Raw genomic sequence first — 13,098 nt, forward strand, 5'->3', positions numbered from 1 at the left:
AGGGCCATGACCCAAAGTGTTAAATAGCTTCTCACCTTTTATATACAGGGCCTTCTAGGGATCTTATGCAGGCCGATGTTCAGAGATAGAAAGAGAAAGCGAAATAAGTGACTTCACAGAAGGACAAAAGGAGAGAGATAAATACAAGGAAAAAGGCACACGGTAAATACAGATTGGATTCACACTTCTATCATACTATCATGTGGAACACATGTGCACAACCATGCCAAAAAGACATGGATTCTTAATCAATTTCTAGAGTATCAGTTACAGGTTCACCTGCACAGTAAAAATATTTCGATGCACCTCCTTTTATGTGCAGTTTTGATCTTTGCATAAAAATACTCAGGTTGCTAGAAATTCGAACAAAAACAAAATATTGCAAAAAGATTTTTTTAGGCCAGATCAGATTGTTTCATGTCTTTGGAATGATCTGAAGATTTGACTGGAAGCTAATTATTGTATCATTAGCAATAGCAAAGCAAGGCAGAGAGAGCTTATTTTTCTGCCTTTGGCATCAAAACTCTCTCAAACTGCCCCTGTTTGCAACATAAACACACACATTTGAACTTCTATGCTTTTGAGGACCCTCATTGACGTTATGTATTCCCAAGCTAACCCATAAACCTTAATGCTAACAACCAGAGTAGGCTCGACACATAAGCGAACTGAGCGGTTGCTTTAGGCCCTGTTGGTACTAGAGGTCCCCCTAGAGCGCTTGAAATATCCCTCAAGTGAGCTTGAAACAAAGCTGATTGGCCCATACACTCAAGTAAATTGAGTAAGCCCCTGCAAATTACGCCAATGTAAATAGTGTGTCCTTAATGTTTTAAACTTATAAGAGAGGATAAAGCGGAACTATCCACTCACATAAGTGAAGAAAAAACACAACATGAGAGTGTATTTCAGGGACAGCAATCAGGTAAACATGTTCTCTTCTCTGTTTACTAAAAAGAAAGGTTTTGAACAACTCACCGTAGCTCTTGTTGTTTCCGGCCGCTACCACCTCGGCAGTCAAAACGAGTCGATATCCGAATGCGAATGAACGGACTCCATATGAGGCTCCTTTTTCAGCTACGAGGTCAATATTGTTTTTCAATAACGACAAAACAAGAAATAATCCGTGCATTTATATGGAACTAAGCTTTAGGAGCTTTCCATCTTTACTTTCCTCCCTGTTATGTTGCATTCGGAAATCAATTGTTTTTGACTGATAAAATGGCTGCGGCCGGAAACAACAAGACCTACGGTGAGTTGTTCAAAACCTTTCTTTTTAGTAAACTCTGGGTACACAAACAATGTTGTCAGTGCTTTCATTAAGGTGTAGAGACCCTGGTGGTACTTCGAGCAAATTTTGAGGCTAGCATAAAAGTGCCCCTAGCACTCCCATTCAAAAGGCCATTTGACCGAAAAACGAAAATACGGTAAATCTTAAAAGTGGCGATTCCGTCCTAAATATGCTTTTAAACGAAAGTTTGACTCAGGTACATTCACAAAAAGACCCTAGGTTGCATTTTCGCGAGAGTTATGCTTTAAGTTGATGTTCTAGCTTGCAGAGTATCTGTCCTGTCTCTCTTTGGGTCTGTGTCTTTCTTGCTTGCCAGTATCTTCCAGGGCTGTGTTCTGTGACGTGAGAAGTGAGACTGAAATACAACTATTTCTACATTTGATGAACAGCAATGGGCAACAGTGTTTAGAAACTTTAGCTCGGAGAAGATAACCAAGTTCAAGAGATGGAAAGCAATAGATTGGCTTGACTACTAATGAAATATTCATTTTAAAATGTTGATTAGCTGGAAATACTGCGATATGGATTCACATCTCTCAGTAAATAAACCATCAAATATTCAGCCAAGCCATAGTATAAATAAAAGGCTATTTTATTTTGAAAATTTAGAAAAAGAAATCTGGAGGAGCCAGTTTAAATGTACCTGATGCAGCTAATAAAATTAATAATAGTATTTTTATCAATAGCCTAATTTAGAGACTTTGCACAATATTATTAGTGTTTTGTAATAAATGTATGTTCTTCACCATATGGTTGCCTTGTGCATTATATCTTTTTTGTTGTGTCATATCCTTTTTTACGTTTAGACATTGTGCACATTAAGAAAGGTGAGAAACTGATGTTAACTGTCGTACATTGGGAATCAAGACTTGAGTCAATCTTTGAAGAACAAAATGTCCTGCAACTCTGGATAACAATGTTATGTAAATCCATAAAATGCAAATATAAATGTAACTTATTGCAAGTAAATCTACATAAACAAGGCCAACAGTGTGGCAATTTAGTGCCATATATATCACTGTGCTGAAAACATCAAATTTCTATGGGGCCTTAAAGATTTTAAGATGTGCTGCAGTTTAACAACAGTATTACCATTCAGCCATGTATTGGATCAAACCAAGATAATACAAATCTTAGCTTAGTGATGTTATAGTTATTATAGTTCATAAGATTTATATCCCCTCTTGATTTTCTACCATTCTGTATAATTTCCTGATTTGCCCATTTTTTCAATCTGCTGCACCTCACTGAATGACACGTAAACACAATCTTTGCCTCTCAGCCCCTTCCTCGCCCACCTCGTGGTATTTATCTGACTGAATGCAGAGAGACAGATATCATATAGTGCCATGTGTGCAGAAAAAAGGCTGGGTGGAAACCCAAAACTAAGTATGGCCTGAGGTAACGGAGGCCTGTCAGCTCTGCAGTGCCATCTCACAGCTGGCAGACTTGGTCACAGCGACAGATCACCTCAGTTTGGCCACGTCATCGCCAACCTCCAACCCCTGGAAGAGTCTGTTTGAAATTGCTAAATGTTAAGCCTGTCTGAAACACGTGAGCGCAAGACTTACTCACCTAATGCACATATAGAAAGACTACTAAAACAAACACAGGCAGATGCAAGACATACAACAGACTAAAAGACGAATTAGCAAACCAACATAGATGATAAAAAAGCCAGACAGACTCATAGTTGTGCCAGACAGTATTTCATAGGAGACTGAGTGAGTCATTTGTTCTACTCACCAAATGCCTCTTCCTTTGTCTCTCAAATGTTAACATTGCATCAGACAAACCAGCAGACAAGAGGGACTGGAATATTCACTGTTTCTTGCAATATCTTATTAGATTTATCCTGTTCATGTCAGTGTTTACAGCAAAAAGGTTTATGTGCATGTGATGGGAACTTTTCATGTGTTGTTTGATGCAGCCCTTTTGCTGTTTCAGTGGTTCTCTGCAGGTGGAAATTCCTCAAGCCTAAATAATGTTTTTTAGTGGTTAAGTTTTCTAACCGGGATTAAACGAAATAAGATAAAAACAAGTCTAGCCAGGACCAGCAGATTTTTGTTTCTACAACTTTTTGTGGCAATATAACAACATCATCATCCTACTTACAGTATTTAACCCGACGTAAACATATATTATTTTAACCAATCATCATGTTTGTCATTGCTTTCTGGTGAACACAGTTTTTATTCATATGAATATTGCAAGATGGAAAACTTGCTAGCTTCACCACCACAAAAGGTAGTAAATTGTAACATAAATTATTTAACCTGGTGTATATACTTTATCTATTCTATCAATGGCTAGCCAACAGGCTACGTATATGCTCATGATGTAAATCCCAAAACATGTTATATGTGATAACATGATTTTATTGCATGCTCGTTAATTAAAGAGTCATCAAATTATGCATTGTAGCTACTGTAATGTGGGCTTACCAATTTAGATGATCATATTATATATATGTATATATATATTACTTTAAAAGTGTGGCTTTTAATCCTATTTTAGCTCTCTTTCTTTTGAGTTCAGAGCAGTGCATTGAGACATTTAATGCTCCACTGGACACCATAAGGATGCTTTTTACCACTGAAAATAATGGATGCGTTTGAAAATACACCTCTGATACTTATAATGCATTCCAGGCTTCAGAGATGAACCTCTCTCAGCACATTTTAAGTGGTTGTCTGTTTGTTTGTTTATTTATTTATTCATTACCTCCCTGCTGCCATCGTGAAATGGTTGATTTCTGCTGCGAATGAGAAAGCTGCCTCCCTCTCGCAACCTTGACCTTTCAGACACCTCAAGTGCAGTGGGATATACTTTTGGGAAAGTCTCTCCTTCTAGCTTTCCAGAGATGCAAGAGATTTAAGGGGGTCAGGAAAGGGGAGTGCTAGATAGAAATCTAATTAGGTGATTTTGCTTGAGGGAGCTTCGCTAGCTGCTCGATAAACTCCCACACGCTCGCTCTGCTCCTCTCTCATTTCCCCCTCTTACTTCACTCTCTGTCTCCCCTCAGCAGTTTGCACTCACCCCTGAGATGCCGCCTGAGTGTCCCCCTGCTGAGGGCAGAGTCACAGGACGCAGATCATGACTCACTTAACTACATCTTCACTGCTGTTCATATCTCTTCAAAGAAATGAGTAGATTCATCTCTCCGCTGATGACAAAGCTTTTGCTTTAAGTGTCTTCTCTTCTGCTCATTATTCCTCTACCTTCAGACCGGAATAAAGGGCTCCGAAGAATGATGAGAAGATAAGACAAGGTCCACTTTGGCATACAGCACACTTGGATTCTTCATAGATCACTGTGGATTGACTAGATGCATGGTGGTCTTTGGAATAATGAAACTTAGAAGCGCATGGTACAGTAACTCATGTGAGTTAGTCATGCAGTAGTGTGGCAGCTTTTGCAACCCCTCAACCTCCTACAAAGGTTGTTAATATTCAACTACTGTGCTTGTTGGTAATATGCAAAGCATGAAGTAGTGTAATATTAAACTAACTCTTACCAATATGGGGAAAATACACTGGTCCTGGCACATACTGGCGCAGCATACAGAAGTCATGGAACTAGTCTGGGTGTTCCAATCCAGGTAGAAAATGGGAAAAAATGCACTGCTGCATCCTGAAGCTGGGAAACAGGAGAGTGGTACTTTAATGTGCCAACAACTGTCAGTGAAAACAATACATCTAGGTGTTTTGACGCACATGTTTTGTATTACTCTCAACCCTTCACAAAGTAGTTTTATTTGCTTAACTTTAAATATACAGTACCTTAATCATATTTTAGTTGCCAAGCATCGATATTGTTGGCTATCCAGTTGGAAAACATTAGCAGTCACGCTTTGCAGATACATTCAACACAGTATGAACTGAAAGAGAAATGTAATCTGGACAGCATTACACCTTTCACATAACTTATTTTGCTATTAATCAGAGCCTTATTCTCAAAAGCAATAAAGGTTTATAAAAGTATAGCAATCTGGACCATGGGTAAGATTCAGTGGTGGAAAATAACAAAATACATTTACTCACGTTATTAGTAGTTTTGTTGTGTATTTTGTATTTTTCAAGTAGTTTTTAAAATCGGTAATTTAAAATGTACTTGAATACATTTTGAGTGAAGTATTGTATTTCGCTACATTACAAATTCCATCCGTTACTGAGTAAAAAAAAAACTTTGACTAACAAAAACGAAAAGGAAGAAAAAAAATCGCGCCCAGAACCACTACAGTGACGAATGATCAGCATCTAGGCTGCCTACCAGGCGCCAAGTCTTTCTGTAGGAGATTGAGAAGGAGATGGAGGTGGATCTGGCGAGCGACGACGGTTCAGAGACTGTTTCAGTAGAAATCCTAGCTGAAACATTGAATTCTGCTGCCCAAAACAACGAAAATCCTTGGCCACATTTGAAAGACTGTTTTTCATTTAAATTCAAGAGGGCCAATAGTATCATCATGCAATGCCAAATGTACCTGCCAAAGGTGACTGAACTGGCATCATTCAATAACTTCACATCTAATCTGCGGAAGCATGTTTTGGTAAGTATTTGTGCATTGGTACTTCAAACGAAGTTTTCATGACTAATAGCAAATTGCCAATTAGCAAAACAACGTATTTCGTGGCATTGCTAATTTTTGTCTAGCACTAGCAACCCGTAGCACAACGTATGTAGGACACTGGCTAAATTAATTCACATACATCTAATTAGCTCATACGGGCTACTTAGGTGTGTAGAAGCTAGCTGCTAGTCTGGGCTGTGAACATTAGTATCGTTTGAACAAATAGGCTGTGCCCCACCGAAATTGTCACCGGTTTGAATGTAAACAAGCTTTTGAATTTACAGTCACATCAAATGTATCAGCAGTGTGAATGGTAAAGGGAGAGCTCAGTTTTTTTGGAGAGGATTGTAGCATGAAATGTCATGTGTGACATGTGTTATGTTGTTATTACATGTGTATACATTTGTATAGATTTTTAAAAACAAAATAGTTTTGGATTTATGACCTGTTGTCCTATTTTCAACTACATGGGACAGAGCCCCCCGCCCCGTTTTACAGGGTTTTTTTATGTAACTAAGTAACTTTTACTTAAAGTACATTTTAAATGAACTACTTATTACTTTTACTTGAGTAATTTTCAGATAGGTAATTTCACTTGTACTTGAGTAATATTTCATCAAAGTATTGGTACTTTTACTTGAGTACAATATTTTAGTACTTTTTCCACCTCTGGTAAGATTTGAGATGGCATGTAATGATATTTTTATAAACACTAAATACAGGCTGTAACACCTGGTTCATTTCCATGTGTTTTTTGTGTGTTTCTCGAGTGCAGAATTTCCGGCGCGCTAAGGAAGAAGCATGTGATTTACCCTGAAATCATGCCATAGCATTTTGTAATTACAAAGTAAGCCATAATATCCCAAACAACCTCCCTGAGCTGTGGGTATGACTAAGCCTGTTTTTTGTCTGTGATGCAACGTCAACACTGAGGAGCTGTTTATTGTGAAGGTACAATTGTGGCCCGGAAGCGTGCTCGGCAGTAGCTTAGTCACAGTACTGCATAGCCACCGCTCAGGCTCATAATTCAGAGTTGTGTGCAGAGCTCTAAAGGAATGAGGCTGTCTCACACAGACAGGCAACATGAGGTTAAAAGTTACACAATAAAGCGGATGTCTTTATGTGTCAGAAGGTTGTGGAGTATATCTACAGTATTGTTTGAATAATCAGTTTGCAGGTAGATGATTAATGAGTGATACATCTTTCTGGAAAGGAGAGGTATGAGAGGGAGATAGTTTGGAGAAGATAAATGCAAAGGCCAAGGAATCAGAGGAAAAGGAATTCAGTGATGAATGTGAAAGAGCTGGCTGAAGAGGCAGAGAGGTAGAGGGGAAATGACAGAAGAGTTCAGTCCAGTAAACAAAGCCGTGTTTAACATTGTATAAGTATCCTGCCCCTTAAATAGGAGACTGCTATTGTAACAGCTGAGTAATGGTTTGATATATTTCCCTCGATCTTATCTGATACCGTAAGGTTTTGTGAGACCAGACAAAGGAATTACAGCCATTGAACACTGCGCTTTAATCATTCTGAGAAACGCCTCACTTAATAATAGTTCTGGGAGTTGTTTGTCATGTGCGTCGCTGCGGATCCCTAACTGTGTATGTGAGAGAGAAACAGAGGTTTCACTGCAATATAAAACTAGTCTTGCTTAACAACAGGAAAAAGAACATGTATTAGGACCACTGTTAGCAAAAACTAATTATTTGTATTTCGTGGACTTCCAAGTCAAAATGTATTTGGGGGTCCTTTTACAAGGTTTTACAAAAATGAAAACAGCCAGTGGTGGATGTCACAGGGATTGCCTCTCTCAGTCTTTTCCCAACCGTTCACAATTTTTATAATCAAGTACAATGTGTGTGATGGATAAATCTCTCCATGAGCCTCTTGACCCATTTTGATGTGTTCGGATTCATCCTCATGCAACTTATTGAAGGGTGTTGGCTATTTCAGTTGATTATTAAGGAATGTAGAATTGTTAAAATTTAGGAGGAATATATTTAGTAAAGACAGATCTTTGTGTAGAATAGGCAAGAGAGAACAGCTGACTGTGTGTGCAGTAAGAGTTATGCTTCCGATACTTGTAAAGGCTGACAGGAGTGGGATGAACTGTTGCTAAACAAATACCTGACGTGTAAATAACAAAACACGGAACATAAAGAAACTGAGCTTCCATAAAGTCAGTGGCAGCACCCAGCTTTTCCTGTAAACCAGAATAAAAACAGGTATTGTGTTTTTGACAAAATGACATTTGCCATCTGTGCTACAAGTTTGCTGCATTCTGTGATAGACAACAGCAGTAGATTCGGTACACAGCAGATGTTTGGGATAAAAAGAGGGACATAAGAATACAAAACTGTCCAAACTTTACTGAATTACAAAGTATTTTGTAATGCTGTGTGCTACTACTATTCAGTAATTCTAAATCTGTCCTTTAAAGGAATAGTTCAACATTTTGGAAAATACATTCACACGCTTTCTAGCGGAGAGTTACATGGGAAGATCGATACCACTCTCATATCTGTCTATTCAATATAAGGCTACAGCTTGATTAGCTTAGCTTAGCTTAGCACAATAACTGAAAACGTTTCATAACTAGCCCCTCTTAAGCTCATTAATTAAGATTTATAAGAATAATAATTTAGAATAATTTTGTTTGTTTAATTCGTACAAACAAACTAAAACAAAAAATTCACTGTTTCTTGGCCAGGAGGGGTAGGCCTACTGTGAGTTCCTAGAGTCTCTGCCAAGAACTTGTCTAATACTTAACTTCCTGTGAAACTGCAAGTCTTTGGGTGCGTCCATAAATCCAATCTGACACTCTACACTAAAATGAGAATGCTGTTGTTTGAAGAAATAACATTATTTTTTATGAATTAACGAAAGATTAAGTTCAAATGGGTGAAAAAAACTATTTTGGTCCGTATCCACATTGCATGTTGCTGAGTGTTGAATTATTTCATGTAATTCACCAATCCTTGCACATTTGTTGCATTTCCCTAGGACGGTTCCTGCCATTTTAGCTCTTCATTACACATTCACTGCATCGGTCGCTCTGCTGCTCTGTCTCCTCAGACAGAGAGTACGCTCTGCCGCTCTGACCGGCAATTTCCACTGGATGCGGAACGTCTCCGGAACGTCGACGGAGTCATTAGGTTTCCATTAAAGTCAATGTGTGTATTTCCACTGACTGCAGAACGTCTGCGTCCCTACTCCGTCCCAGTTCCGTCAGTCCGCAGCCCTCCGGAGCAGATACGCAGAGCTTCTATTTTTGACGGACGACGGAGAGCTCCGCAGCAATTCAGCACAATTCAGATTGTGCGGGACAGGAAGTCGAGCACAGAAACAAAACAAAACATCCGGTTACTTTTCAAAATAAAATACACCGTGCTCACGGCAGGTCATTTTCCCTGCACTACACCTTGAAAACACAGCAAAGAGTTGTTTCCCCTCTACTCCTCTGGATGGAAACAAACTGTTGTTGGTTTTGTGGTTCTGTTTATAGAAACTACATCCTGTCATATCGCGCGAACATACGTCAATTCGCGAGATCTCGTGCTCGGCTGGCCGCAGCCGTTACGCAACAAATCCGGACCTGGTGGGTATTGACGGACGGCAGAGCACGCAGCCGTTCCGCAGCGGAGCCGGTTCACAGACGTTCCGCATCCTGTGGAAATCCACGGTGAGACTGTGGTGCTCAACAGTATATTCCAACAGCGCTCCGAAGTTATGAACAACAGTTTGTGCCACAGTGCACCCTGGCACTCAGACAATATATACAATATACAAATATATACTAATCTCTTTTCTCTTTTTTACACTTTGGTATTTGAATGAATTAAACAAATAAGATATGACATGTTAATTAGTGAATTTAAAGGAACACGTCGACTTATTGGGACTTTAGCTTATTTACCGTAACCCCCAGAGTTAGATAAGTCCATACATACCCTTCTCATCTCCGTGCGTGTTGTAACTCTGTCCGACGGCCCCACCGGTAGCTTAGCCTAGCACAGATCCTGGAGATAACAGGTTCCAACTAGCCTACTGCTCCCAATAAGTGACAAAATAACGCCAACATGTTCCTATTTACATGTTGTGATTTGTATAGTCACAGCGTGTACAAATAACAAGGTCACATGAGACACAGCCATCTTCTAACCGTATATAAACTGGGAACTATATTCTCAGAAAGGCAATGCTACTCTGCTCGGGGCTTCTCAGGTGCTGCAATCATATCACTCCGCCCAAGTAGCAGAAGGTGCCTGGACTAGGTGGGAGAATGCCGAGAAGTGCAAGATCACCTGGGCAGAGCTGTGGAGCTCTGAACCACTGCGCATCACGTCCCTCATCAGTTCGGTGTACGACCTTCTACCTAGCCCATCCAACCTACACCGCTGGGGCTTGGTAGACTCTCCAGCATGCCAATTGTGCCAAAGGAGTGGCACACTGGAGCATATCCTCAGCTGCTGTCCAAAGAATTTGGGGAATGGGCGGTATCGCTGGCGCCATGATCAGGTCCTCAGGGCTCTGGCAGATACAATCACTGCAGCGATTTAGAGCACTAAGAATCAGCATCCCTCCAAGCATACCATCTCCTTTGTCAGAGCTGTGGAGAAGGCACAACAAGTGGACCTTGAGGCAGCTCAAGTTCCCGAATGACATCACGGCCACTTCACTCCGCCCAGACGTGGTGATAACATTGGAGTCAACCAGGCAGGTGGTCATAGTGGAGCTTACTTTCCCCTGGGAAAACAGATTGGAGGAGGCAAATGAGCGCAAGAGAGCCAAGTATGCGGAGCTGGTGGAGGAGTGCAGGAGCAGCGGCTGGAAAGCATGCAGTGAGCCAGTGGAGGTTGGTTGCCGGGGCTTTGCTGGACAGTCGTTGCTCCGAGCACTCAAACTCCTTGGAGTTAAAGGACAACTGTGCAGACGAGCCATAAAGAACATCTCTGAGGCATTTTATGATAGTTTTGCATTTCTAACATTAAGACATTTTTTTATGTTCCTGTGTCAACTTTCTGGAGAACAAAGGTTGTATCTCTTTGTGACTGTAGCCCCTTTGAAATGCACATGCATCCAAGTACACTCACTCCACCTCACTCCCTCCCTCATGAAAGAGGCATTTGAAATGTAAAGTTAAAGTGCTTTTCATATTCATTTTCTTGTTCCTATTGAGTGGATCTGAGCAAAAAATCTAACCTTTTCTTTCTTGTCCTTTTATTTCCCTCTCTGCTTTGGTTGTTTCTCTTTTCTTAGCTAATTCACACCATCAGTGTAGTGGATAGAGACGAGCCACAATCTGATCATCGCTTCTACTTCACCCTGGCTCCTGAAGCCTCCAACAATCGACACTTCACCCTGCGGGATGTCAAAGGTGAGAGGGCGAAGGTCCTATGTTGTGGTTTTTATGGGGCAGAAGCATATTTGGGTAGCTGTGCTGCTGATGGCATTATCAGCATAAGGTGTGCGCAATGTTTAAGATTGTGATGAAGCTCATAACGATTAAAGAGTTTCAGATGATCTCACTTTCCCTGAGCAGCCTGTTCTCATGAAACGACTGGCACCTCGCGGTGCTCTGTACCCGGCTCAAAGTCCCCTTTTTTGGGTACCTGAACCACCAACTAACCCTGATACAATGGAGGTCTGTAGCCAGCGTCACAAAGCTTTGTAGCGGCTTTAACTACTAGCAACTGCCGCTCGGCATCATGGACCTCGTAGCCAGCCGGAGTCACATGACCATCCGCCGTTACGTGACCAGCCGGCGCTCTCCTAATTTTGTAGGATATCATATGTTTTAGTGTGCATACATTTTCGTATGATATCATACGGACCGAAAGAACAAGATCCAGGGTACAAGCGGCCAAAATGGGTTTCCTCAGGAGGGTGGTTGTCGTCTCCCTTAGAGATAGGGTGAGAAGCTCAGTCATCCATGAGGAACTCGGAGTAGAGCTGCTGCTCCTTTGCGTCGAAAGGAGCCAGTTGAGGTGGTTTGGGCATCTGGTAAGGATGCCCCCTGGGCGCCTCCCTAGGGAGGTGTTCCAGGCACGTCCAGCTGGGAGGAGGCCTCGGGGAAGACCCAGGACTAGGTGGAGGGATTATATCTCCAACCTGGCCTGGTAATGCCTCAGGATCCCCCAGTCGGAGCTGGTTAATGTGGCTCGGGAAAGGGAAGTTTTGGGTCCCCTGCTGGAGCTGCTACCCCCGTGACCCCGACCCCGGATAAGCGGACGAAGATGGATGGATGGATGGATCATACGGACCCTTTCATGAGAATGTGTTGCTCTGAGTACGTTTGGTGAAATGCTTGAGGGCATACTGCAAATGTAGACCTTATGGCAATATTGAGTTAGTTTAAAAGACATGCAGTTTCAAAAACTTAGAAATAATTGATAACTATTTTAGTCACCTCATTCAGGTGCCAGATGGTTGATGTTTTTAAAATAACAATTCAACGAGTACACTACTAGAAGATTTTGACAAAAAAAGCGAATGCAAAGTAGGTTTTTTTGTGCCTTGGCATTCACCTGATTATCAGACAAATTTTTTTATTATTATTTTTGGATAAACAACACCCGTTCTTGTCCTCTTAGCAGAGTGATACTATTGGAAAATATGATGTGTGCCGTTGCATGCCTGACACTCTGTACTCTCGCTGAGTTTTTTTTTCCACAGTAATAGCGTTTTATACTAATTTCATTTTCTTTCTTTTTTGAACACTTTATTTAACACATATTTTCTTGAGTCCTCTTAAATAGCATGTCAACAGCCTACAGCTAATTTTCTCAAGTGTCATCATGAAAATTGCATTCCGTTAAAACTCAACATTTACACATATCTGCACAATGAAGGGAAACATTAAAATCACTGAGCTCCCCAGTGATGACTTTGCTTTGTCAGGAAGATTAGTTTTTTTAAGCTTGTCTGCGCTTGCAGATCCCTCGTTTAGAGATGTGTACCAAAGTCAATGTGACATCTTGCTAAATCAAGATTGATCTGACACCAGGAAAATGTCAGGGAGCAGCCCTAGCAAGGGAAATGTCACAGTGTGAAGGCAACGAGGCCTGCTGCAGTCCCGCTCCCATGCATGTGAATGGATACACACATAACATGGGCCTTGTGTTAAGTACACACACATGTGCGTAGACGTGCAGGAAAAAGTACGACAGAAGTGTCCCTCTGGCTCTTTCTTTCTGTCTTATACACATTACAGTAATACGCACCCATGCATAACACACAC

The 13,098-nt window shown here is 41.0% G+C and overlaps 1 protein-coding gene across 1 annotated transcript in view; it reads left to right on the plus strand.

The window, feature by feature from the left end:
* Window positions 1–13,098, plus strand: part of LOC116051403 (cadherin-22) — a 108,270-nt gene that overhangs the window by 84,618 nt on the left and 10,554 nt on the right. The window contains exon 10 of the mRNA XM_031301804.2: window positions 11,118–11,235. Within this exon, the coding sequence (XP_031157664.1) occupies window positions 11,118–11,235 (118 nt within the window). The remainder of the gene's footprint in view (window positions 1–11,117; window positions 11,236–13,098) is intronic.

The sequence above is a fragment of the Sander lucioperca genome, chromosome 6, assembly GCF_008315115.2.
Source record: "Sander lucioperca isolate FBNREF2018 chromosome 6, SLUC_FBN_1.2, whole genome shotgun sequence".
Classification (NCBI taxonomy): Eukaryota; Metazoa; Chordata; class Actinopteri; order Perciformes; family Percidae; genus Sander; species Sander lucioperca.